At 44.1% G+C, this 26,219-nt stretch overlaps 1 protein-coding gene across 1 annotated transcript in view; it reads left to right on the top strand.

Moving 5' to 3' along the window:
- Positions 1-26,219, top strand: part of HECW1 (HECT, C2 and WW domain containing E3 ubiquitin protein ligase 1) — a 624,284-nt gene that overhangs the window by 531,732 nt on the left and 66,333 nt on the right. The window contains exons 20-21 of the mRNA XM_078688193.1: positions 14,755-14,868; positions 16,427-16,579. Coding sequence (XP_078544319.1) covers positions 14,755-14,868; positions 16,427-16,579 — 267 coding nt within the window. The remainder of the gene's footprint in view (positions 1-14,754; positions 14,869-16,426; positions 16,580-26,219) is intronic.

Here is a 26,219-nt window from a genome sequence, read left to right as displayed (position 1 = left end):
TGGCACACACCCACATCAAAGAAGAAGATTCTCACCTAAAAATTGATGTCCCTCACAAATAGGACCGGGGTTCTCAATTCTCTGTCCAATTCCAAATATGTTCTTCAAAAATGACACACCTCTTGGGACATTGTAACAATCAAACTGTTTGAGAATTTAGAGTGGGCGGGAGCAGCACAAACACCAATAGGTGTTCACGCGAAGCCAGATCAACTACAATATCATGACCTGACTTTGGTTGATATCATAATGCCCAAGAGAAAACAACGTGTATACAGGGCAAGAGGAACATTGTGTGGTTTTACTACTCGTAAGATGTGCAAAATTACAAACATTATACAACTTACCCTTGGGTGGTTCGCTTAATGTTGAGATTTGCATTATATGGTTTAGGTCAAGTACAAATCCTTTTTGATACTATTGGATCGCCTTTACGCAGTACTACAACTTTTAGCTTTGCTGTAACAAGTTTAAAGAAAGTGGTGACGATGTCGTCATCGGCACGCAACTCTTTGTAGACTGAACACACTGCAGCTTTTCCTCATTCGTGCAGCGCTCTGCTGCAGTTTGTCATGCAGTGCTCCATGGTGTAAACTACAGTAAACGGAAGTCTACTATTTGGGTGCAGTCGCTCAGCTCATTAGCTTCAATTTGATGGCAATGTACTCGCTATTGTGTATGCAGTGCAATACTTAACCCAGAGTGAATTTCATATTTTACCCCGAATGCTTAGACCAACTTAAAATCCATATATTTCATGACCAACCTCGAGGTAGTCTAAACATTTGCACTGTAGTCTGGACTGGGCTTTGATATAGGCCTGGATGGCAAAAATGCCCGTAAAATGATATGTGCCTTATTGGGCCTGTCACAATCCACTGCACTCCCTCTGATAAGTGGAAAGACACTGGGCAGTGCCAGTCAGGATGAGATGGACATATTCATGCGCACTTGGATTCTACACATCTGGGTAAAAAGTGTGAGGTTCTTGTTGTGAACCAAATGTAAATGTAAATGTATAGGCATTTATATAGCGCACTACTTACCCGTAGGGTCCCAAGGCGCTTCGACCGCTGCGAAACCCTTCCTGGATTCCCTGAGAGATGGTCCCTTAATGGGTATCTCCAGGGTGAGACCAGGCATCCCCGGCGGTCTGGTGGGGCCGTTAGTGAAGATGAGGCAAGCTAATGCCCAGAGTTGCCGAGTGTGATCGCTGATCAGAGTGGGCACCGAGGCGAGAGAATTATCGAGTCCGCTGACCCTGGTCCAGAAACCTGCCGCGCCGGGAATCGAACCCTGGTCCCGGGCCGTCCTCTGCTCTCGGGTCTGCCGCCTCTAACCAGTGAGCCACACTACTTCACCAGCTGCCTATTTGTTTTCAATTGGTCAAGAATGTATTACGCCACATTAGATGAGTCCATTGCGGTATTGGGTCTACTGTAAAACATTGGTTGGTAAACATGATTTTAATAAATATTTGTTCTCCATTATGAGGAAGTGTCTTGTACAGCCAGGTGTAGTCTTTGAAGCTGAGATCAGATGTATTGCATCCTGATTACCTCTTTTGAATATGTTGGCATCTCCAGAATTCTTGTAGAAATAATGAATATATGTCAGCATTATTTCATATGTCTTTTAAATGATTATTGTTTGGCATATGGCGCGTGTAGCCCGAACAGGAGTTATTTCAAATAAACAACAATCTTAAAAAAAAGTCAAAGCAAAGCACACCAACTGAACATTTGGAGGAAAGCCCTCAAGACTTGGTTGTTAGGCCAATAGTTGTTCATCTGTAAAATACAGTAGTTTTCTTGGCGCCATAGCCTCATGGCCCTATCAGCAGAATGTTGCACTGTGCAACAACTCTAAAAAACACACACGTGGCAATAAACACGGTGTACATCACCACAATGAAAAATTGTTTTCACCATGTCAGCAAAATACTGAGTCAAATATATATATGAGATGGATGAAGAAACAGAAGCAACAACACAGAGTCACATAAACTGAAAAGACGTCCATCAGTTTTATTACCTTTGACACAATGGAGTCAGGTGACTGCTTTTTGGCGTATAAAAAATCTACAGACCATCAAATGAAAGCCCAGTAACTGAGGGCCAGAAACAAAACATATGCATGTGCCCTGAACAGCACGAGTAATCCCTTCATAAATCAGGCTTTAATGTCAATTCAAGGAGAAAGAAGGTAACATAATAGGTACTCTCTCTCTCGGTAATGTGCTGAAAGTGTGGTAGTATGTGACTGGGTCTACAACCTGTCTACAATGTTAAACAGTTTTCTTCTCTTGACCTCACATATTTATTCAGAAGTTGTCGAAGTTATTGAACCTTATTCGTCTTTTTTATGGAAAATTGGAACTTCTACAACCACAATGCTTTTGGTGTCATATACTCCTCAATTACTACTATGCACACGAGTGTTATTACACCTTATTCGTCTTTTGTATGGAAAATTGGAACTTCCACAACCACAATGCTTTTGGTGTCATATACTCCTCAATTACTACTATGCACACGAGTGACATTTGGTGTACTTTTCCTCACGTGGCTGAGTCTCCTGCAGGGAAAAGCTTTGCAAGGTGTGCGCTTGCAGACAAAGTGCTGATCTACATTATCTCACCTACTTAGTCTGAGAGTAGGAGAGGAGAGAGAGTGACAAGAAAGGGTGTTTTGTTATGTGGGGCATGCTTGTGCGTTAAAAAGTACCCTGGAGTTTAGAAGAAGTGTAAACAGGAATCTTCATGAACTAAGGGAAGGCGAGTGATAGGAAATGATGCACACTTATGCTTGCGTATTGAAAACCTTGCTTACCACTAGCTTACATCACTTTTGGCTTTGGACGTAATTGACCTATGGGAGCACTGCTGTTTGACCCGAAGACCCATTGTGACCACAACTGAGAGCAAACCTGTTGTGTGCGGCCTGCGTAATCCGTCGACTGCAGAAGCCAGAGGTATCTCTTCACCTCTGTAGAACTCCCTTTGCTTCAAGGTCGAGAAAAGGCGGTATCTCCCTCAGTATAAGTTTCCTGAGAGACACAGGAAGCTTTCTTCCAACGTGATCGACAGGCCTCAGAGCAGCTCCTGCGGCTGTCACCTGATAGTTTAGAAAGCAATACTTAGGAGCAGGGAAAGTTAATTTCTGAGCCATGCGATCCAGTGTCCCCGGAATACGGTTTCTTCCATGACCTCTTTATCGCCTGTGGAAGCCGCCATTAGCGGAACTCAACCCGCCGCATTTCAAGGCTATCACGGCGTGACCGCTTCAACCACCTCGTGCTGTTGTTTTATGGGCATCCGTGACCGTGGGACTCGAGGCGCTCAGCGTGGCACCGCCGCTGACATTCCGCAGCGCTGTATGAAGTCATACCACGTTGCCCGGGCTTGGCACGCTCAAGTCTTCCTCGAATGCAAAAAGCACTGGTAGCGCGAGGCGTGACTGAATTTTTCCACATTGTGGTTTTACGAGGAGGGCACTTCAAGGTTATCGCTCTGCCTGGTCACAGGCTCCTGTGCCCTCGTTTAACAACCCGGGTCAGAGGGAGGCTTGGCCCGCACTGTACTGTACACTAATGCGGTGGGAGAAGAAGGGGCGCGCGGGAGCGTTAAGGCCTTGGCCGTTTATTGCAGGCTAGCATGTAAACCAAAGGCATGTATTGCTTTTTTTGGAGCGACAGTTGTTTTAGTCTGGGAGTCAGTTTTGGGAAGATGTGAGAGGATGCAAAAGATGGCACCGAGGCCTAGTGCGGTTCAAAGGTCATACTCTTAGCAAGTTTTCTTTCATAATCAAGGAACATTCAGATGTTTGTTTTTTTCTGTTTAAATTGTTAACTGTGGGAAAACGTTCAGTGAAAAAAGTGGCATTTTATACATGGAAAGCCCTCACTCATTACCTCCTCGTCTGTCTTTCTGGATGCAGTCCTTACGCAAGAGATACTTTTCATTTCTGGCTGAACCAATACCCTAGCTGAAACCCAAAAGGTTCTCCCAAGATGGCCCCAGCTACCAGCCACATTAGAATTAGGAGATTTGAGTAACTCCATTTGGTGTCTTCCACCCAGAGATTCCACTTGCTGCTAGCAGGTGCAGTCTCTGTCAGAAATATCGGGAGTGCAATGGAATTCAGGACAAATCAATACCATTCCCTTCAGTAATTCCTTATTTTGAAGAAGACCCTCTGTATTCGTTACAAATAACTGCTAAATTTGCCAATCTCTCCACCCACCTACCACCCCTCCAACCCGCCCCCCCACCCCTCAGTTACTGATGCCTTGATCTTGGTAAATCCGGAGTGTGGAGTTACTAGCTATAACTCCAGGACTTCATAATGAGGAAATAAAACCAAAGATGTCTTAACATTTTCCTGATTTATTGTTTGTTGTATGTAGTACCAAGATTTCGCCTTACTGCCATTCATTTATCAGTCAAGCGCTTTGGCTTTCAAGTGTGATTTTACGATGCTAACAGGATCTGGACCTAAGACAGATAACAGATAGGATTTGGATCAAGAAGGTCGAAGTATCAGGTCCATCAATGTAAGATCAGGAAACCATAGTCCATACGCCAAGAATGGAACCTCACATGCTATGGTCTGAGTGCCCCATGGGAAGAGCCAGAGATCAGGGCCGACATTAGCACTGGTGGCCCCCTGTGCAACAATGTTTGGTGGCACCCCCCAATGACGACCTGATTCCTTCACTGGCACCATTTAACAGTGCCCCTCAAGTCTTCAACCACTCTCTTTCAAATTCATTTAGTTTTATAGTGCCACTCATACCAGTGTATGGTGTCAGAGCACTTTACATCACACACAGATTGCACTGAGACAATCATATGTGTGTAAATCAATATCTCGGAAATGTTACATAAGACAGATGACTACAAGGTGTAGGAGTCACATGAAATCCATACTGGTAGGCTGTATAGTTTAAGAGTCCTCGGTCTGGAAAATTACAAATTCAGAGTTTAAAACGTAACACCATTGTTAGGAGTTCTCCTTAATAATGAGAATTAATTTCTACACAAATGAACCCCTTTTGCAATATTAGGCTAATGAAAGACTGGACAAAAAAACATTTAGCTCTAATATATACCTTGCGGTTTGCATGCAGTCCTTCGATGACAGTTAATGGCTCACTGTTTTATATTAGGATTTTGACTTATAAACTGCAAGTAACAAAAGTATCTCTCTGACAAAAGCAGTAACCCACTGACCTATTTCCATTATGTGTACCTTGTAATCTGCATGGCACACGTTCTTTGCAGCACGCATATTAACCCTCTGGGCTACCTTACCATGAGTCAAAACTTCCACTAGACAAAACTCCAGTCTCTCTCCAGGAAGAACATTAATCATCGGAGTTATAGTGACATTTTTATTGATGCCTGAAAATTGCTGGAGGCAAGTATAAACATGGTGCCCCCACCTCAAGTCAGCGCCTGGTGTGGTGGCACCGGTCACACTGCCCTAGAGCCGGCCCTGGCAGAGATCCCACTACAGCAATCTTTTGCAATTTACAGTAATGTGCTAATAAAATATATCATTTTGGTGCCAGAAAGATTGCCGAACACCATTCAAGGAAGAATAAATATCCTTGTGAATTTATATGATGCTTGTAAAAGTGTATATTTTGTCATTGTCAACATTTACTTGCCCCACTTTATCAAATGTTTGTGAAAAATATACCTGCTTAGTTTTATTCAGTGCTTAATTTTAGCTGGGGGTTGCCGGTGTGGGACACTGACACTTCTTTTTGGGGACCGGGTCTTATTTTTCCATCAAAACACATAGGTCAGAAAGACAGAGGAAGAGAAAGAAGCCTAAATTACCACAAAGGAAGAAAGCAGGAACCTGCAAGAGTGTGATAAACAGGCAGGTAGAGTCTGGTAGTTAATTAAAGAGGCACAATGCACTTTTAAGACTATAAGCCTTGGTACATAGCCCACTAAAACTTTGTGAGCAGAGCTTTGGGCACTAGCACGCTTTCTTTTGTAACTTAAGCACTGGTTTTATTCATGCAAAACAATGAAAAAGACGATTGAGGTCATTCACATTAAAATACAACAACATGACATGAGCAACACAATTGCCTACTCAAATGTTTGTTTCTGTCTAAATATAATGTATAAGGATCAGACAAAGACAAATCAAGATGTTGAAACCTTATCCAGAACAATATTTTGAAACTATGGGCTTTTAAAACACTATCTTTGCCTACCTTGAAGACAGAAACACCGACACGTGTTTTGATCTTTTGCAGTTCCTCAAAGAAATCTAGATAATAGAGACCAAAGCTGTTCACCCAGTACCAGCATGCAAACTCCACGCAAGCTTGGAGTGTCACCTACATTATGTAAAACAATTAAATTAACTCTGGGATCTTCCCACTTCAGATAATAACCCACCAGTGAGACGTAAAATTGCCTTTCAAATGCCTCATTTGCAATAGCATGGTAATAACTGTGTGAAACCAGCCCTTTTTTGCGACTGGTATTCAGTTCCATGTTACCCCTACCACACTGTTTTACCCATACAGTATCTCACAGATAAGAGCTGGGGTAAAAATGAACAGAAAACAAAAGATGTGTGAGAGAAATTTGCGATCATTGCAATGAGTGCAAAGGTAAAATATCTTACGGAAAAAAAAACATTTTTTTCCCCTCACAAATCGAAATGTCTGTGTACTATAAATATAGTTTACAACGTTTTGTCGTAATGAATTTCTCTCTTTAATTATACATTAGCCACTTTTCCATTACCCTACTTTAAGATTTTCCATTAAGTTGAATAAAAGATGTGTATGTTCAATGCCTGAATTTCAGACACAAACCTGTTGTTGCTCATGGGCAAGCCAAGCCGTCACACAGGCCTCTCTTCGGGCTGCAGCTAGAGAGTGAAAGCAGCGCGCGCTTTCAGGTGTTTCCTGATCATCTGGCAGCTCTCGTGCCTAATGTTGGCCTCCTGTTAATTATGCGTGATATGGAAAAAGATCAGAAGGCCGGCAAGCAGCACGCTTTAGGCAAACATTAAGCCAGTCACAGCTGTTCTGATTGGTTTTCTTCCAAAGAAACCTGTTCCACGGGTCTGAATCGGGAGGGAATGTGCCACAAACATTCTGAGGGGGCTGCTTCGGTTAAACACCCATACAGTTTGACACACTGAAAATGCCAATGAATAGGCTGTTGTATTTTGGATACATCTGTTCTTAAGCATCTGGATCACAGACCAACAAGTAAGGGAGAGCTAGGCACCCAGAATTATGGACAGTAGTTGCTCAAATGAGTCTAGCTAACAGAGACAGGAACCCGTCAAATAGTGCTAGAAAAAAACTCCTCAGACCCTTTCAAACCTTGGTGCCCAAGGTGCAAAGGGGACCCATCTTGTAGAGTGGTGTTCCAAAACTCACAACGTAGAGTTGTGTTCCAAAACTCACAACACTTGACCATACTGACTGAAAACTATTTAATCTGTTATCAAAATTTTCTATATATTACTTTTGATTTTCCTTTTTATTGTTGCCTTTTTTGTTTCGTTATGCTCTCTGTGTTTGTTGTTGGCTATATGTTCCAACATTTATCCCTACAAATCAATATTTCACATGTTGCACATACCGTATTTAACTTAGTCTCACTAGCTACAGGAGCATCAACGACCAGTATCTTTCTGAGTCTTTTATTTACGTTCTTTAAAAAAAAATAAAGATATACCTCGTTTGATAATATATCGCAAAACATTTCTGAAGAACAATAATTAATATCAATTGACCTTAAACTGTTCATTTATATTTTCGTAATTTAAAAAAAATGTATTGGTCTATTCCGATTACGAGCCGGCCAGTGGGACCTAGCCACTTGCCAGACTCGCGCCTGATTCGTGCTGCTCGCGCTGCTCTCCGCACTCTGTGCGCACATTTAATTCTCTTTTAAAAAACCAATTTTCAAATTGTTTGTGGTGTACAACTAACCCCCTTTTGTTGTGCAGGTTGCCGCTTCTCATCATCCTGGACAGCCGCCCTCGCAGGAGATTACTTCCCGCTGGGTCGCGCTGTTTGGCCGCCATATTGGGTGAGGACACTGAGCAGGCGAGCGGTGCAGTGCTCGGCCCCTCACGACCTCAGCCCATAAAAACCATTGTGCTGCCCTCACGACTGGTTGGAAGTTACGAGCCGGCCAGTGGGACCTAGCCACTTGCCAGACTCGCGCCTGATTCGCGCTGCTCGCGCTGCTCTCCGCGCTCTGTGCGCACATTTAATTCTCTTTTAAAAAACCAATTTTTAAATTGTTTGTGGTGTACAACTAACCCCCTTTTGTTGTGCAGGTTGCCGCTTCTCATCATCCTGGACAGCCGCCCTCGCAGGAGATTACTTCCCGCCGGGTCGCGCTGTTTGGCCGCCATATTGGGTGAGGACACTGAGCAGGCGAGCGGTGCAGTGCTCGGCCCCTCACGACCTCAGCCCATAAAAACCATTGTGCTGCCCTCACGACTGGTTGGAAGTTACGAGCCGGCCAGTGGGACCTAGCCACTTGCCAGACTCGCGCCTGATTCGCGCTGCTCGCGCTGCTCTCCGCGCTCTGTGCGCACATTTAATTCTCTTTTAAAAAACCAATTTTTAAATTGTTTGTGGTGTACAACTAACCCCCTTTTGTTGTGCAGGTTGCCGCTTCTCATCATCCTGGACAGCCGCCCTCGCAGGAGATTACTTCCCGCCGGGTCACGCTGTTTGGCCGCCATATTGGGTGAGGACACTGAGCAGGCGAGCGGTGCAGTGCTCGGCCCCTCACGACCTCAGCCCATAAAAACCATTGTGCTGCCCTCACGACTGGTTGGAAGTTACGAGCCGGCCAGTGGGACCAAGCCACTTGCCAGACTCGCGCCTGATTCGCGCTGCTCGCGCTGCTCTCCGCGCTCTGTGCGCACATTTAATTCTCTTTTAAAAAACCAATTTTTAAATTGTTTGTGGTGTACAACTAACCCCCTTTTGTTGTGCAGGTTGCCGCTTCTCATCATCCTGGACAGCCGCCCTCGCAGGAGATTACTTCCCGCCGGGTCGCGCTGTTTGGCCGCCATATTGGGTGAGGACACTGAGCAGGCGAGCGGTGCAGTGCTCGGCCCCTCACGACCTCAGCCCATAAAATGGCGCCCTTCTACAGGGAGCGCAGCGGACGGGCGCAGCGGGCACGCCGTCAGCGCGCCGAAGTCACGCCCAAGTCCAGCCCGTCTGCGCCCGTCCGCGGCCGGACGGCCCAGGGGCTAGGGATGCTGCCTCTCCTATATACTATTCTCCTTCTGCTCTGAAGTGCCTACATGCCTCTGCCAGTCCTCTTTCCCCCGATACCTGGACTCGCATCTTATCACTTGGCATTTCAGGAACATCATCCCCCCATCTTGTGTCGACACCAGCACCTATCACTCCGGCTTCTACCGAGTCACAAATTCGGGTTTTATATCTAAACACCCGCTCCTTAGTCAAGCACCAAGCTGACATTTTGCACTTACTCATGACGGAAAGTCCCGACGTCCTACTGTTATCAGAGACCTGGCTCACTGACGACTCACTCCCCGACATCTTGGCTGCACTACCCCCAGACTACTTTTTGTTAAACTCCAACCGGTAATACGCAAGGATTTCAAGATCATTGCCTCCACGACCATGACTCTACCGGAAGTGGACACCCTGGTCCTGAGCCTTGGCACTGGGGTAGGTGCAGTCACTCTCATGGTACTCTACCGTCCCCCTCACTCTATGCCGTCTTTCCCTTCATCTTTCATCGATCAGCTGACCAACATCGCTACCTCCTTCCCCCGTATTGTCATCATTGGTGACTTTAATTACTGGTTCCAGCACGAGGATGCCGGCCCGCATGCTTCCGAACTGTTCGAGGGTCTTTCGAGCCTGAATTTCATTCAGCTAGTCAGGTCTGCCACCCACAAGGGTGGCCACATCCTCGATCATATTTGGTCCCATGGGGTCAAGTCCTCTCGCCCATTAATAACACCTTGTGTGTGGTCGGATCACTTTCTGATCGACACCACAATTTCGGCGGTTGGCCAGTTCAGGGTCCCCCCGCGGGAGGGTGGCACTGCCCGTAAGTGGAAGGCGGTCGACTCCCCTAAATTGATGGCTCACCTGTCCCAAACTCGTCCATTGTTACTCAATGACGCCGGCACCGACGAGCTTTATGGGCTGGTGACAGACTGGCTTACGACAGCCAGTGACATCTTTGCTCCCCTTACTAAATTCCCCCGATCTCGGCGCAGTAACTCCCACAAATGATTTACCCTCCATCTTAAAACCCTCCACCTAGAACTTCGTCAACTTGAGCGCAAGTGGAGGAGAGATTATTGTCCTTTAAGCAGAGATGCCTATGTAGCCGCCCGCAACAGGTACAAACTCGCCATCCTCGCAGCAAAAAAAGCCTACGCTTCAGGAAAAATTTTATCTGCCCCCTGCCAGTCTAAAGAAATCTTCAAAGTTCTTAATGAATTCACCTCTGATCCCAGGACGCTCCCAACTCAGGCCCCCACTCAGGAAACCTGCAACAATCTTAGCACTTTTTTTATTGAAAAAATTGTATTGATTAAGGACACCATTCCAATTACTTCTCCTGGCGCTGGTTCTGTCTCCCCCCCTCATAACACTTCTTCACTTACACATTTCCCTCTTTTAGATCCTACCTCTCTGACCACTCTTGCCACCCGCATTAAGTCTGGATCCCCAAATGATTGCTGTCCCCCGTCCATACTCCGGGACATCTGCCGTTCTTTACCCGACTGCATCCTCTCTCTGCTAAACTCTTCTCTTTCTTCCGGTACGGTGCCTGGCTCCTTCAAGGAGGCCGTGCTGGTGCCCCTTTTGAAGAAGCCAGGGGCTGATCCCGCCGTCCCGGCGAACTACCGACCTATCTCCCTCCTACCTTTCTTTTCTAAAATCCTGGAAGCCCACGTCACTACCTGTCTCTCACAGTTTATCGAGAGTTCCAACTTTCTCGAGGCTAACCAGGCCGGCTTCAGACCCGGCCACTCTACGGAGACAGTGATCTTGGCCGTGCTGGATGCCCTGAGAGACGGTGTCGACAAAGGTACCCCCCAAGCCTTGGTATTATTAGATCTGTCAGCCGCCTTCGACACGATGGATCATAGCATCCTCCTCCACCGTGTCGAGCAGGCTGGCATCCAGGGCCTGGCTTTGGCCTGGGTCAAATCTTTTCTGACCGGCAGGTCTCAGACCCTCAGTCTGGGCACTTTCAGGGCTCCTGGGGAGCACTTGCCTTGCGGGGTCCCCCAGGGCTCTTCTTTATCCCCTCTTCTCTTCAATCTTTATCTTCGCCCCCTTCTTTTTTCTTTGAGGCAGTGGGATGTCACCGTGTTTAATTACGCGGACGACCTGCAACTCATCTTTTCTCTCAACTCCCCTTCTGCTATCCCCAACTTTCAGGCAGTCATGTCCCACATTCTCCAGTGGATGGGCCACAACCAGCTAAAGTTGAACCCCGGGAAGACGGAGCTCCTCCTTCCTGGTAGGAGCGCCACCTCCTGGGGGCCACAATTTTGGCCGGCGGAACTTGGTCCTTCTCCCACTCCTGTGGCCTCGGTGAAGAGTTTGGGGGTCACAATTGACTCCGGTCTATCCCTTGGGCCGCAGGTGGGGACGGTGGTCTCATCCTGTATCTACCAACTGCGCAGGATCAGGAAAGTGGCATACCTCCTTACACCTGATGCCCTCCTGCAGGTCATCATGGCCCTCGTCCTCTCCATCTTAGATTTTTCCAACGCGATCTATCATGGCCTGTCTAAAACATCGGTGGCTAGACTGCAAGTGGTCCAAAATCAAGCGGCGAGACTGGCCTTAGGGATCCCGAAGTGGCAATCTGCCAGGCCCCTCCTTGCCAAACTTCACTGGCTCCCTGTCGCCTCCAGGGCGGCCTTCAAGATCGGCTGCCTCATCTTCAAGGCATTAGCTGGGCCCTGCCCCGCCTTTGTGAAATCTCTCATTAGATCTTACTGCCCATCTCGCGACTTGAGATCCTCTCATCTTCATCTTTTGACTGTCCCCTCTTACAAGCTCTGTAGATCTGGAGGCCGAAGATTTGCATACCTGGCCCCCAAGCTTTGGAACTCTTTTCCTTTCCCTCTCAGAACTTCTAATTCTTTGACTCTTTTCCGTAAATCTTTAAAAACTTGGCTCTTCCCCCAATCTGGTTAGTCCCTCTGTCCTTCCCACTTCCTACCAGCGCCAGGAAACCCATGGTGTCAGTGCGCTCTACAAGCACCCCTTACAATACAATACAATACAATACACAATCAAAACGTGGCTAAAATCTCACGGAAATTGAATTTTATTTCTGGTTTTAAATTAGTTTGCATACATAAAAACTTACCTACATAATTGGTTGAAAGTTACTAATCCCATAGCGAACAACGTGCAATCACGCTCATTTCTCCAAAGTACTTGCAAGGTGCCCTATTACACATAGGGCGCACTTTGTTCTGATAAAACCTTAAAGTCATTAAATTAACCTTAACTCATCCTACTGGCAGCCATGGCACAGAACAGACAGGCTTAACTTAGGGCAATGCATACATTATTCATGCAGTACTAAAAGAGCAGTAAATCCAAAATGTCAAACAATAAACATCCCAAACAGGATCAGAAAATAGAGTTCAAGTTAACAAACAAAATAAATGCAGACATGACCAAAATTCAATAAGGGGAACTGGAGATATGAATTTGTAAAATGTTAAGTAGGAATAGCACCAAAAAGGCTAGGGACCAATGATAACCTGTGGTTGTAGTAGACCAGGGCCTAGGCGCAATTCCAGGTTTAACATGATGGAGAGTGAGTCAAACACACCAACAAGGGTTGTCCCCGTTAAAGATTTTACCTTCTGACTTAGTCTTTTAGTTTCCAAACAATAACAGGAGTAAACTTCTAAAGTCCTCCAGGACTTCAGGGAAAAGGCCAACAGCTGGTTCCAGTCCAGGTTCAGTTGCCACTGGTCAACTGGCTACTTCCAGAAAGAGGCCTCATGCAGCTTGTTGTCTCCTGTAGTCACACAGGAGGTCGGCCAACTGACCATATCAGTCCAAGTCTTTGTTCGTGGGTAGCAGGAAGCAGGCCAGTTCTTCAAGCCTCTCCTCAGGTCACAGACAACAGGCCCAGTCCTCTTCTGATCTTCTAATCTTCCACAGATCTTGAGGGTTCCTGAAGGTGCCACATTTATGACTGGAACAAGCAAGGGAAGTGAGCTGAATCGGAGCATGCCATAACCAATAAGGTTAAAGTGGCTTGGGCCAATCCATACCCAGTTTTCAGTCATTTCTGTTTGCCTTACCGTAAACAGGCCACAAATGAATGTACCAGGGCATTTTCAGGATGGTGAAAGCCTTTGGCCACACTGAACTTGGGCTCTGAGTGCTGGCGGCACGTGTGGGGAGTGTTCAGTGGTAATCCTAATGTCTTCCAACATCTAAGACTAAAATCCAGTTTGAGTCAGGCACTGTACCCACAACAAAACCAGAGACAGAGGTCTAGTAAGATAAAGAAGTGTCCCCCAGCAACTAGACAATGGATACTCAATACTTTTCTTGGCATTCTGTTCTCTCCCTTTCAAGTGTGCACCAAGTGTTACATGTGGCTCAACAGAATTTACAAGCAGGAATTGACCCTGTTATGTCAAAAACAATGCCTACAGCCCCATCCTTCATATTCTGTGGGGTTCAGAGGAATAATCTCTGCCATTCCAGGTTAGCCTATTGTTTGCTCCCCGGAAGCATTTGACACCTTTTTTACACCTATTCAAGGCTGAGCAAAGGCTGAGAGCTGACAGAGACTTATACTAAGTAGCCTTCTGACAATTCAGGCAGATAAAGGGCAACTGTTTGCTTTTATTACTATTCATTAAAAATCCAACTTCTGCATTGAATGTGATTTTTATAGCCTATTAAAAAGTTTTGGTTTTTTTCAATAGCTGGTCCCATTACTGAGATACAGCATTAGTATTTTAATGTGTACTTAGGTTTTCTACATAGGACAGTTTGGGCTGACACTGTGAAAAGGGTTTTTGGGGCTCTGCCATTGTACACACATGGTAATATTAGTTGCATACTTGTCCCACTTTTAAATACCATGGACCCTACCTTGTGGGCTACAAGGCTTACATAGTAGGAACTTACTAATATTCAAAAGGGAGTTTTGCCTGTCAAAAATGGTTTACTTTGACAGGTCAGAGTGCATGTTTTGCACTGTTACATTGAGGTTACATTCGTAGGCTTGAAGCAATGTTTGCACTGCCTCTCCAGTGGATGGCACAATCAGTGCTGCAGTAGACTAGTGACATTTAACTTCCAGGCCCTTGATACATTTTTAACATATTCTAGGGGCTGGTCAGCGTGCTAAATATACCATTAGCTGTATGCCTATTCAACGATGTTTAAAGGGGAAACACAAGAACTGAATATTGGTTAGCAGTGGTAAAGTTCTAAAGCTAGCAAAAATAAAGGGGCCAGCAAAAGGCAAAAAATCCAGGGTGACCCGCAGAAAAGGCAGATTTTCTACAATTGCATTAACATTGTTTTTATAACTTTGTAAACCATGCAGGCATGTGACTAAAATGTGATGTTTATTAAGACATACTATCTCAAAGATATTGGTTGCTCATTGTGTTTTTTTCCAGTTTATTTTATTTCAAAAGAAAAGAAATACAATTCTCAGTTTCGTGTTTCCATCTATTTCAGGCTCCTGATACGTAGAGACCATTTATTAGAGGGCACCTTTAATCAGGTGATGGCTTATTCACGCAAGGAGCTCCAAAGGAACAAGCTCTATGTGACGTTTGTTGGAGAGGAAGGGTAGGGAGCTGTCTAATACATATTAGAACTGCACATCAAGTACATGTCATGAAAATGCTGTGTGGGAACTTTTGTTGATATTAAATGAATTTTGTTTAATAAATGGCATGTATATGTTAAGTTACTTCTTAAAAAATTTGCTTTTCTGAGGGCTCCAACCTATGTTGCCTTTCACGTTTGGAATGATATAGTCTTACATCACAAACAGCCAGCACCTACCTATTTGGAAACAAAAGTAACTGTGCAGCAGAGAATCTTCAGACTAAGGGGCCGATTATGATTGCGGATTTCCCGCATCCACCGGGCCGGCGGAAGCCACCGCCGGCCCGGAGGATGCGGGAAATCCGCCGGGGAGCCTTGCAAGACCCACCGCCATATTAGGATGGCTGGTGGGTCTTACTATCTGTCCGCCGCTTTTCCGCCGCGGGTGGATTCCGCCCGCGGCGGAAAAGCATTAACATGGCTGGCGGTGTCTATCAGACACCGCCAGCCATATTAGGATGACTGCGTAAAGATGCCTTTACATGGCGGCATTTCCGCCGTGTAAAGGCATACGGATTTGTGTTTGGGGGCCCGTTGCGGGCCCCAGGGGTGAAGGGGGGTGAAGGGGGGGTGCAAAGCGGCAGGCACCGCGAGGTGCCTGCCGCTTTGTGCATGCAAATGCACAACTTACTTTTTTATCATTGCGGCGGGTGCTGCTTCAAGCAGCACCCGCCGCAATGATAAAAATACAGGATGTGACCGCCAGGGTGGCGGTCACATCCTAATTTGCACGGAGGGACCGCCGCTGCCCCTGCGGACAGTCCCTCCTTCTCTATGGTGGCGGACGGACTCAGGTCCGTCCGCCATCATAATCGGCCCCTTGGCACCTCATTTTTAAGTCAGTGGGCTGGCCACTAGTGGCCGGTGGGCCCACCCCTATTTCTGGAGCCCTCCCACCATGAGTAGAGCTTGCCACTGTATGAATGTAAAAAAATGGAGTTCTTCCCAATGCCATACAGCTGGTGGGTGAAGGTTTGGCATTAGAAAGACAGTGGTCCTTTCACCTTCAATGGAGATGGGACGCCACGGACGTAGACTCATATGTTATCTGTCAAGTTTTGGTAGAAGCCCCATTGACACCGCCTCTAAATGACCCCCTAAGGTTCTTTCAAATAAGCACATTTATCCACATATTTCTGTTAAACCTAGTGATTTTATATGTTAAGTAGCATCTTCTTTACAAAATTCAAAGACAAAAATCAATGGAAAATACATTTGATCTTTATGAGATATATAATGTGAACAAATGTGTACAGTAGTAGAGCACTGTATAATTATCCAGTAACTGGTAGGCATAAATATACACCAGATTATCATCTCAGTATGTTCGTTGTATTTAATATTTTTTGTGTCAGTGGTCATGAGTATAAAACAACCTATTTCGCAAACACTGAGATGACATGTAACAATGGGTATCCATGCATACTGAATCAGTGGAAGTTTTCTATCAAGTAGAACCTGGTCAAGAAACATACTGACCTAGAATTGCCTGTGTGTTTTTTACTTTTCTTTGCAGCCTGGACTACAGTGGTCCATCCCGGGAGTTCTTCTTCCTTCTTTCTCAGGAGCTCTTCAATCCCTACTATGGTCTCTTTGAATACTCTGCCAATGACACCTACACTGTACAAATCAGCCCCATGTCAGCCTTTGTAGAAAATCACCTTGAATGGTAAGACACCTACACTGCTTACATTGATGTGGAAAACAGGGTGTGTCTGAGTGTGTGTGTGTCTGTGTATTGTGGCTGCACAATATGCCGTGGAAATATAGACCCTAATTAAGAAATATTTTTCAAGTCTTTACTTACGCATGCAAACCGTACTTGTTTTTCACAAGGCGTAAGTAATGTCAGCGGTATTCCAAGGACAAGTACGTGGTGCATGTTGTCATGCGTATTCTATGCTAATGTTGTTCAGAACTTGGATTAGACTATTGTACTTTCCCAAGGACAGTGTCAAAGCAGTGGTAAGGTACAGCCAGATAAAGTGAGGTGAAACCCCTCTTATGCTTATTTAAGAAGACATCGACAAATAGTTTACATTGAATCTAACTTTTACTTGAAAAATTAAGTAAAAGTGCAGCAACTATGGGAAAGCGTGTCAATTTGTGCGCACATTACAAGGCGAACGTTTAAATGGGAATCATATAATTAACCCCAAACCAGGGAGAGGGGCTCTATTTGAACCAAAAAGGGAATGGAGCACCCAAATACTGTAAAGTAAAAAGAAAGGTTTCTCTTTAGGTAATAGTATAGCGTCAAAAATCCCTCACATCACACCCGTTCACTCATCACGGACATTCTGCGTGATCCAATCCTAAATTTGTGAAACACTTACAAGGAAGAATTACAACAAAAAATATATCAAAACAGACTGTTTATTATAAAGTTAAAAACACATTCCTCCGAATGTACAATTATATTAAAAATCATTACTAGACAAATTGATAAAAAACACAAAATCTACTCATACAAATTCAAAGGAGAAAAATAAAGAGACAATGAACTTTGTCTTGCTCAAGTTAATTTAGATTAGCTTATTCCATCAGAGGGCTGAGTTTTCGTTCCCAATAACCCCAAAACAGTTGACCACTCCAAATTTTAACAAACACTAAAGCGTCGACGCGTTTCAGTAGTCTTAAATTATCACAACCACCTTCATCAGGACAAATTGTATATCCTTCTCCTTATTATGGATGTCACCTAGTACAGAATAAAACAGAACATTCTTTTACCTTTCGGAAATATAGAAACTTTTTCAGCTTCAATACTTTTTAACATCATAATAAATATAGCTACTGCATTCACATAGGGACAAAACGTTAAAAAAAGTATACAATGTGAGACATCTCGCCATTTTCTTCAAGACTAAAAACATTATACATAACATAGAAAGGTAAAGGTTCACACCCCCATCCATTACGATATGTCTATATATACATCGGTTCATGATTCCTACCCTTGTTTCTTCCTATTTTTCTTTGTAAGTGCTTCACTCATAGTGCGATCTTATGAAACACACTCTCTCGTTGTCTAAAACATTCAATCCACGCTCTTTAGATATTTACAACTCACCTGTGCAAACGCACATGTGTGAGAATCCTTCTCAATTTTCATAAATGAGAGATTGCTGCATGGCAATAAAATAATCTGTAAGAAATAATACAAGTACTATTGGTAATACCGATCTATTGACATTGGACCATCCTCACAAAAACCAATTTGTTTCCCTAACAACGTTCTATATATGGGATTACCTTAAAACCGACTCATATCTGTTTCTTAAGCAAGTTCGTGTCTCAAGCAAGATCGCTTGACCATTTAATTTGGTTGACTTCAAACCTGTCAATCAAGACATAAATACTCAGCTGAAGCTTATTAATGTAGACCTCACATCTATCCACTATCACTTATGTTTAGTTTTCCAAAAGTTACCTTATCATTTGCTGTACGTATTACTTTTGGAAAACTAAACATAAGAGATAGTGGATAGATGTGAGGTCTACATCAATAAGCTTCAGCTGAGTATTTATATCTTGATTGACAGGTTTGAAGTCAACCAAATTAAATGGTCGAGCGATCTTGCTTAAGACACAAACTCGCTTAAGAAACACATATGAGTCGGTTTTAAGGTAATCCCCTGTATAGAAAGTTGTTAGGGAAACAAATTGGTTTTTGTGAGGATGGTCCAATGTCAATAGATCAGGATCACCAATAGTACTTGTATTATTTCTTACAGATTATTTTATTGCCATGCAGCAATCTCTCATTTATGAAAATTGAGAAGGATTCTCACACATGTGCGTTTGCACAGGTGAGTTGTTAATATCCAAAGAGCGTGGATTGAATGTTTTAGACAACGAGAGAGTGTGTTTCATAAGATCGCACTATGAGTGAAGCACTTACAAAGAAAAATAGGAAGAAACAAGGGTTGGAATCATGAACCGATGTATATATAGACATATGGATGGGGGTGTGAACCTTTACCTTTCTATGTTATGTATAATGTTTTTAGTCTTGAAGATAATGGCGAGATGTCTCACATTGTAAACTTTTTTAAAAGTTTTGTCCCTATGTGAATGCAGTAGCTATATTTATTATGATGTTAAAAAGTATTGAAGCCGAAAAAGTATCTATATGTCCGAAAGGTAAAAGAATGTTCTGTTTTATTCTGTACTAGGTGACATCCATAATAAGGAGAAGGATATACAATGTGTCCTGATGAAGGTGGTTGTGATCATTTAAGACTACCGAAACGCGTCGACGCTTTAGTGTTTGTTAAAATTTGGAGAGGTCAACTGTTTTGGGGTTATTGGGAACGAAAACTCAGCCCTCTGATGGAAGAGCTAATCTAAATTAACTTGAGCAAGACAAAGTTCATTGTCTCTTTATTTTTCTCCTGTGAATTTGTATGAGTAGATTTTGTGTTTTTTATCAATTTGTCTATTAATGATTTTTAATATAATTGTACATTCGGAGGAATGTGTTTTTAACTTTATAATAAACAGTCTCTTTTGATATATTTTTAGTTGTAATTCTTCCTTGTAAGTGTTTCACAAATTTTGGATTGGATCACGCAGAATGTCCGTGATGAGTGAATGGGTGTGATGTGAGGGATTTTTGACGCTATACTATTACCTAAAGGGAAACCTTTCTTTTTACTAAACATATAATTAAAACATAGCCAACATTTATGTGAAAAAAATCAATCACAAGAAAAAATTGGGGTTCAAACATTCAGAAGAAGAATGCAATAAGCCACTGCATGTCATGTGGTATGATTACTCAGCGAAAATGGGCATCAATTCAACAAAATGCCTGGGGTAGCAGTAGGGACAACGCATACCCTTTGACCTTAAATACATCACAGGAAGTGATATCACTTGACCCTGACTGTAAACTTTTGATTCAGGAATGCATGTCACATGACCCTAACATCACAACAATAGAGTATTTCCTAGGGATATTATACCAACATAACGCAAAGTTGCACTATGAGCTGCTTTACAACATTTTGTATAAAGGGGCGTACCATGGGTGATGCATGAGAGTTCCTATGCAACTACCCACGGATTTTAATGCAAATCCAAATCTGCAAACATTGGTAAACAGTAATTTGTGGCAAAATGTTACTCCTTCTTGGAGCAGACGTTATGAAGAGAATTTTCTTAAAATTCTTCTCTTTTTTCCTAATTTTGCATGTGTCCTACGTAGTACCGCACACATACAAAGTGTGAAAAGACTTAAAGCATGATTTTTAAACTGAAAAGGACCCCTTCCAGTATAAAAACTATGCTTCAGAGAACACACACACACTTGCGCTATGGCCCAAGGGTGTGTGCGTTGGTGCATGGCTGCCTAAAGAGCACCAGCATACTAGGAGAGAAAAAAGCACGATATCATATTAGTTATGTGTGAGGAATTGGCTTAATTTTTAACTGAGTGTGAACCCAGGTCAAGCAGCAAATACAATCCATGTCAGGGTAAGACACAGATGAACCCCAAATTAACTCGTGCTCAACCCTCTAGTAGCTTGGCACAGAGCAGTCAGGCTTAACTTAGAGTCAATGTGTAAAGTATTTGTGCAACACTTCAAACAGTAAAACAGTGGGAAGCAACTCACAAAAATTATCCCACACCGGGTTAGAAAAATAGTGCTGAATTTAATAAATAGAACAAGACCAAAGCGCAAGAAAACCAATCAGTAGAACGTGGAGTTATGAATGAAAAAAAAATGAATTGTAAAATATCACCTAAAAGCATGATGCATCAACCGCGGCTATCTGCTTGCACTGGACCTAGTCAAAGTCAAAAGTTCAAGCCAACCGCTATGGAGCTTGGGTCGGATGCAGTCCCAGATTAATCTCGCTGAAGGTTTACCTTTTCAAGTTTTGTGCCAAGAGTCCTGTTCAAGTTGGAGAAGGTCGCAGAGAGCAAGGAGAGCATCGTAGGAGGTTGTCGGCATGGCGTGAATAGCAGGCCAGGATTCTCAGACAGGAGGGCTGGTGCATTGCATTGGCCGTCCTCTGAGGGCGTTCAATGCCTGAGGTGTGATGAGAAAGGGCTGGTGGGGATCATGCTGTATTTTGGTGCCAGTGGCATAGTCTTGAGCAAACTGGCCTGTTCGCAGTCACAAAGCGCCCAAAAGCTTGGTTTAGTAGATTGGGAGCCACACCAAGCTTCCAGGACCAGAGGGGCACCACTTGGGGGTCAGTAACATGCTACAGCTGTGTTCAGGAGCTGGTAATGAGACTATTATGTCCCTGAGACTCAGATCAGGAGGCCAGCAGACTAGCCCTTTGTGTCACTCTGGGGTCCTGGGTTCAAGATGAAATTGTAGGCCCAGTTCTTCTTCCCCAGGCAAGAGAGCAGCAGGTAGCAGGTCAGTGCAGCAGGGCAGCAGTTCCTTCAGTGCAGCAGTCCAGCAGAGTGGAGTCCTTGTAGCAGCACAGCAGTCCTTCTTTCTGGCAGAGTACCCATAGGTCCTGAAGTGTATTGAAGTGGTGGTGTCTGAGGTCCTGTATTTATTCGCACTTGTGAGAAGAAGCTTCTAGAGGCATGCCTTTGAAGTGCACAGATGCCCTGCCTTCCTGGTCCTGATTACAGACTAACCATATGGGGTATGCAGTTTTTATGTGACGACAGGACACAGTCTATTCCAGTTTATGTCAGGTGTTGTTAAGCTCCTCCCTCCCACCCTGTCAGTGATGGCCCATCCTGTCACACCAAAGCTCCCCATTGCATGTGACTATCTAGGGTGATTTCATTAAACCCAACTGTCAATTACACCTAGTCATGTAACCAAGAGACAGGCTACAGGCAATAAATCACTGAGGTAAGGAAATGCCAACTTTCTAAAAGAGCCATTTTCAGAACTGCAATTTAAAATACGACCTCACTGTTAGATAGGATTTTAAACTGTGATTCTGTAGACATCAATCATGAAGAGGTTACCTGTTCTCACTTGTAAACTACGCTTATAAAATGTACTAAGTAATTCCAATGTTATTCTATGGGAGAGGAAGGCTTTGTGGTTGTGAAAAATGAATGTAAGAGTTTTTTTTTCATTAACAGCACATGTAGCATTTAAAAGTAAGTCCCACTTTTTAAATAGATTGCACTCTGTCCTCTGGGCTGTGCTAGGGGTGACTTATATGTATTAAAAAGGAAGGTTTGGGTCTGGCAAAGGCTTATTTTGCCCGGTCAAATTGACAGTTAAATTGCACATACAAGCTGCAGTGGCAGGCCTAAGACATGTTTAAAGGACTGCTTAAGTGGGTGGCACAAGTAATGCTGCTGACCCACTTAGAATTTATTTTACAGACCCTGGGTACATGTAGTTCTACTTTACAAGGGACTTATAAGTACTTTTAATATGCCAATTAGGTATAAGCCTATGTTACAATGTTTTAAGAAGGGAGCATGAGCACTTTAGCACAGGTTATCAGTGGTAATGTGCACAGTGTCCTAAGGTCAAGAAAAACAAATTCAGAAAAATGTTGAGGGCAAAGACAAAATGTTTGAGGAGGGCCCTGCAGAAAGGGACAAGTCCAACAATATGGTGCATTTTTTCCTCTCTATTTAATGCAAACCAGTGCAGCAACTTTGTTGCAGCATTGCCTTGCATCAAAGAATAGAAAATCTTGGCCAACAATCTCACACACTACCTGTAACTTGACTCACACGCAAATGCTTACGCATAGAAATGCACTTGCTCACACATATGCTTGCTCTCACTTAAATACACGCTCAATTGCAAGCATGCATACAGCATACATTAAAAACTATTTTTACTTACCACAACTGCCACCAAAGGTCCTAAGTGTGCTCCTTTTTTTACACTAATAGTGAGTTATACAATAATATTCACTACTAGTATAATGAAAAACTGGCAAAAAATAATGAATGTGGAGTCGCCCCTGTGTTCTTGACTCTGATTTTGCCACCTCTGAGGCAGATGGGTGCAAAGGCAGTGCCAGGGGTCACAGTTGCGACACGGCCAACCCCTAAATAGCATCAATGTGAACATAGAACCTATGTCGGGGTTCATTTTCTACTAATAAGAAGTGTTTACCATCTTTGGAGGTGACGGGAAAGAACAGTGTAGACGCTCTGAAAGCTGTATAGAGGTCTAAAAAGGGAGAAACTGGTATTTTGGCTTGTATTCGCTCTTCTGGCTTATTGGACACGTAATACCCTGCTCACTGTAGAAAAAGCATTCCAGGCCAAGAACCTGTTTATTAAGTGTTTAATGGAGGCATGTGCAAATATTGCCAGGGGATCAAGAGGTGTAAACTAATGAATGTAAAATATATCTCATGTATGGAAAGCACAAGCCCGACACCTCCCCCCTCCAGGGACCTTTCAGCAAACAACTCCCTTCAGCTCAGGTGTATACATGTTCTGTGAGTCCCACTGTACTGTGTAAAAGAATGTGAGACAAGCACAAAACACAAGCTATGTAAAACTATACAGGTAAGTGTACATCTTTGATAGAGAACTTTGGATATGTTTTACAGTTGGGTCCCACCCATTCAGAAAACCCAGATTTTTTGCTTTTTGGATCACCCGGATTTGGACTTTTTAATTTGGGTGAGTCTCACTATAATGTCTCACCCACGGTAATCACATAGCAAATGAACTGCACGTGTTTACTGCCAATATCCGCGTTTTAAGATAAGGTCACTGCAATACAACAAGGGAAAAGGGCAGTTGGCTAGTTACACATGAACATATGTACACATGCATAATGGCGTGCACAGTGGGAACTCTGCAGGATTAGATATTGCCCTTGGGTAGGCCTTATAATGTTAGTGTGCATTAATTGGGGAAGTCAGTGTGATTTATTGTTTTGCCTGTAGTGACACTTTATTATAAACATAAGGAGAAAAGTGCCTTTGAGTGTAGTTTTGCTTCCCTTTGACCTACAGAGACAATTGATGTATCAAATTGGGGGGTAACCTGTATAAGAAAATCAAATCTGCAAGTTCAGTAAAGATATCTGTGCAACTTATGGCTCATTCAGAATTGTAACATTTCTCTGGCTCAGCTCAGGATCGAAGCCCTGGCCTTTGGTCACCTTGCTGAGCCTGGTTATTTATATTTTTCTCCAGCAGCAGGAATAAAGGCTTCCCCCACACTAAGGGAGCAAATAAGAGTACTTCACCGAGCCCCTGATGAGGAGTGGGTTAGGCTGAATGATTTGCATCAATCAATCAGCTGTCACACTCTACCAGGGATGGGCCTGTCCAAGCTCACTGAACACAGGAGGAAGCCCAGACGTCTAGAGTCAACACTGGACGGGGTTTCCCTTGTTGAGAAAAGCCCAGGCAGTGATGTCAGCAAGGGGTGGAGCTGAGGTCCCTCAGAGGATATGTGATTAAGGACTCCTGGATGATACCATTTTGAACTGTGCAGGGTGGTTGGGACAGAGGTTGAGAGGTGACTTGGCAGCCTGGAATTGGCCAAGGGTGCCTGACTTCTGGAACCTTCCACTCCACTTTAAAAACTCTTGCACAAGGGGGAGACTATATCCTGCCTGGTGATTTCTCTGCGCTTTGCTACTAAACTCTGGATCTGCCATAGAGAACTGGAAGTTGGAACCCCATAATGCCCAATAAGGACTAAGACCCAGTTGACCCCAGGACCAGTGGGCCTCCCCAAGGGCATGTTAAGCTTTTCCTGTACTCCTTTAGAGGATCAGTTGGGGGAAAGCCCCGAACTTCTGCACCCAAAGACAGAGACATGGAGGAAGGCTGGCTCAGGATGCCAGGAGAACCAGCTCTCTAGAGATTACACTACTTTGGAGGTGAGGAGGTCTACTGCAACATCCCCTGGTGGCTAGCGCTCGCCACAAAGAGCACAATTAGTCCAAGATCATCAGAATCGGTCCAGTGGGATCCGAGTTATGGCATTTCAAATATTGGTGACATTTGACTTGTTTACCCACTGCGAAAGCCCCTGCATGGGCTAGAGTCCTGAGGTTGAGAAAGAATTTCTTATTTTTAATTTCTAGGGAGGGGGCATGCATGGGGCCTCTACTCTACACCAGATCAAGCAATATGCTATTCAATTTTTTACATTTATGTTTAGGCACAGCTACTAGAAGTAGAACATGCAAGGTAATAAAAGCATTTTGGAGAGGGCAACCCTGTCCATCTTAGACAATGGTAGTTCATTCAAAAAAGGTATAGAGGTTTTTGTCTGTTGTGATAAACTTATCCAGGTTTCCTTCTATGATGTGGGCTTCTTTCTATAACCCAGATATTTAAATGCCCTCTCAGACCACTGCAGTGAGATTATGGACAGCTGGTCAGGTCTCCCCCTCCCCCTTGGAGTGGGAATATGTTGGAATTCAATCAGGCGAAGTGCAAAACAACACTTTTTTTAACACTGGGGCCCTCCAAGGTGTCAGGGGAGAGCAGCCTAGGCCCACTGCTACTGTTCCATGTAAAATCTGGACCAGAAGCTTGTGGATTATTGCTCCTTGAAAGTGTGGCCACACAAGCTCACTCACCTACACCCAATGCTGTCCACTGCAGGCCACATGTTCCTCCCTCCTCCTGCTAATGCCTCTCGTAGGCTAAACCATCTCCTAATTTTTGGTCTATTCAGTGTTGGTTGTAAGAGAGTTAGGGTAGGACTGGCCTACTCTATTTCCTTAGCCAAACACCAACTGACATGGGGATGAGATGGAGAGCCTGGGCAGTTGGCCTCACGTTAACAAGATTTAAGTTGCACTGGTGCCTCCTTCCGTGAGCATTGCCTCCTTTGCCTCATCCTCATTGCTGGGTCCACATCCAATATAGGTCTGTATCACTGCCGCTGCCAAGGTCTTCCTTAGTGGGGATACTGTGCCTGTGGCATTTCCTCCGCCACAGGATCTAATCCACTGCAGAAACACTTCCATCACTGCAATCTCTGGCGGTTGATTGAGTGCCTGGAGGCCCAGGAGCCTCAGCCTCAACCACAAGGTTAAGGTCCTAAAGTCACTAGAGCTACAAGTACAAGAATCCTTTCTAGAGAGTTCCAGCCACCTGCATCTCCTCCACATGCCAGACAGATCCCTTATTCAAATGCTGCTCCCAAGGCACTGTGTGAGCAATACAATCAAGGGCCTTTGGACATCTGTCAGGGCACTAAAAAGATGCTTATACCATCTTGGTTACTCGGTCTGCAGTTTGCTTGAGGTGAACATATTCATACTGAGCTGCAAGGAGTGTGGTAGGCTCCTATATTTGCAATCTGGGATAAGTCTGTTATGCCACTGGAGTCCAATAAGTCAGGTAGGTCTGCTAAATTGCCTGGTCAG

This window comes from Lissotriton helveticus, chromosome 4_1 (assembly GCF_964261635.1).
Source record: "Lissotriton helveticus chromosome 4_1, aLisHel1.1, whole genome shotgun sequence".
NCBI lineage: Eukaryota > Metazoa > Chordata > Amphibia > Caudata > Salamandridae > Lissotriton > Lissotriton helveticus.
The sequence above is the reverse complement of the archived record's forward strand: the minus strand, read 5'-3'. Positions and strand labels throughout refer to the sequence as shown.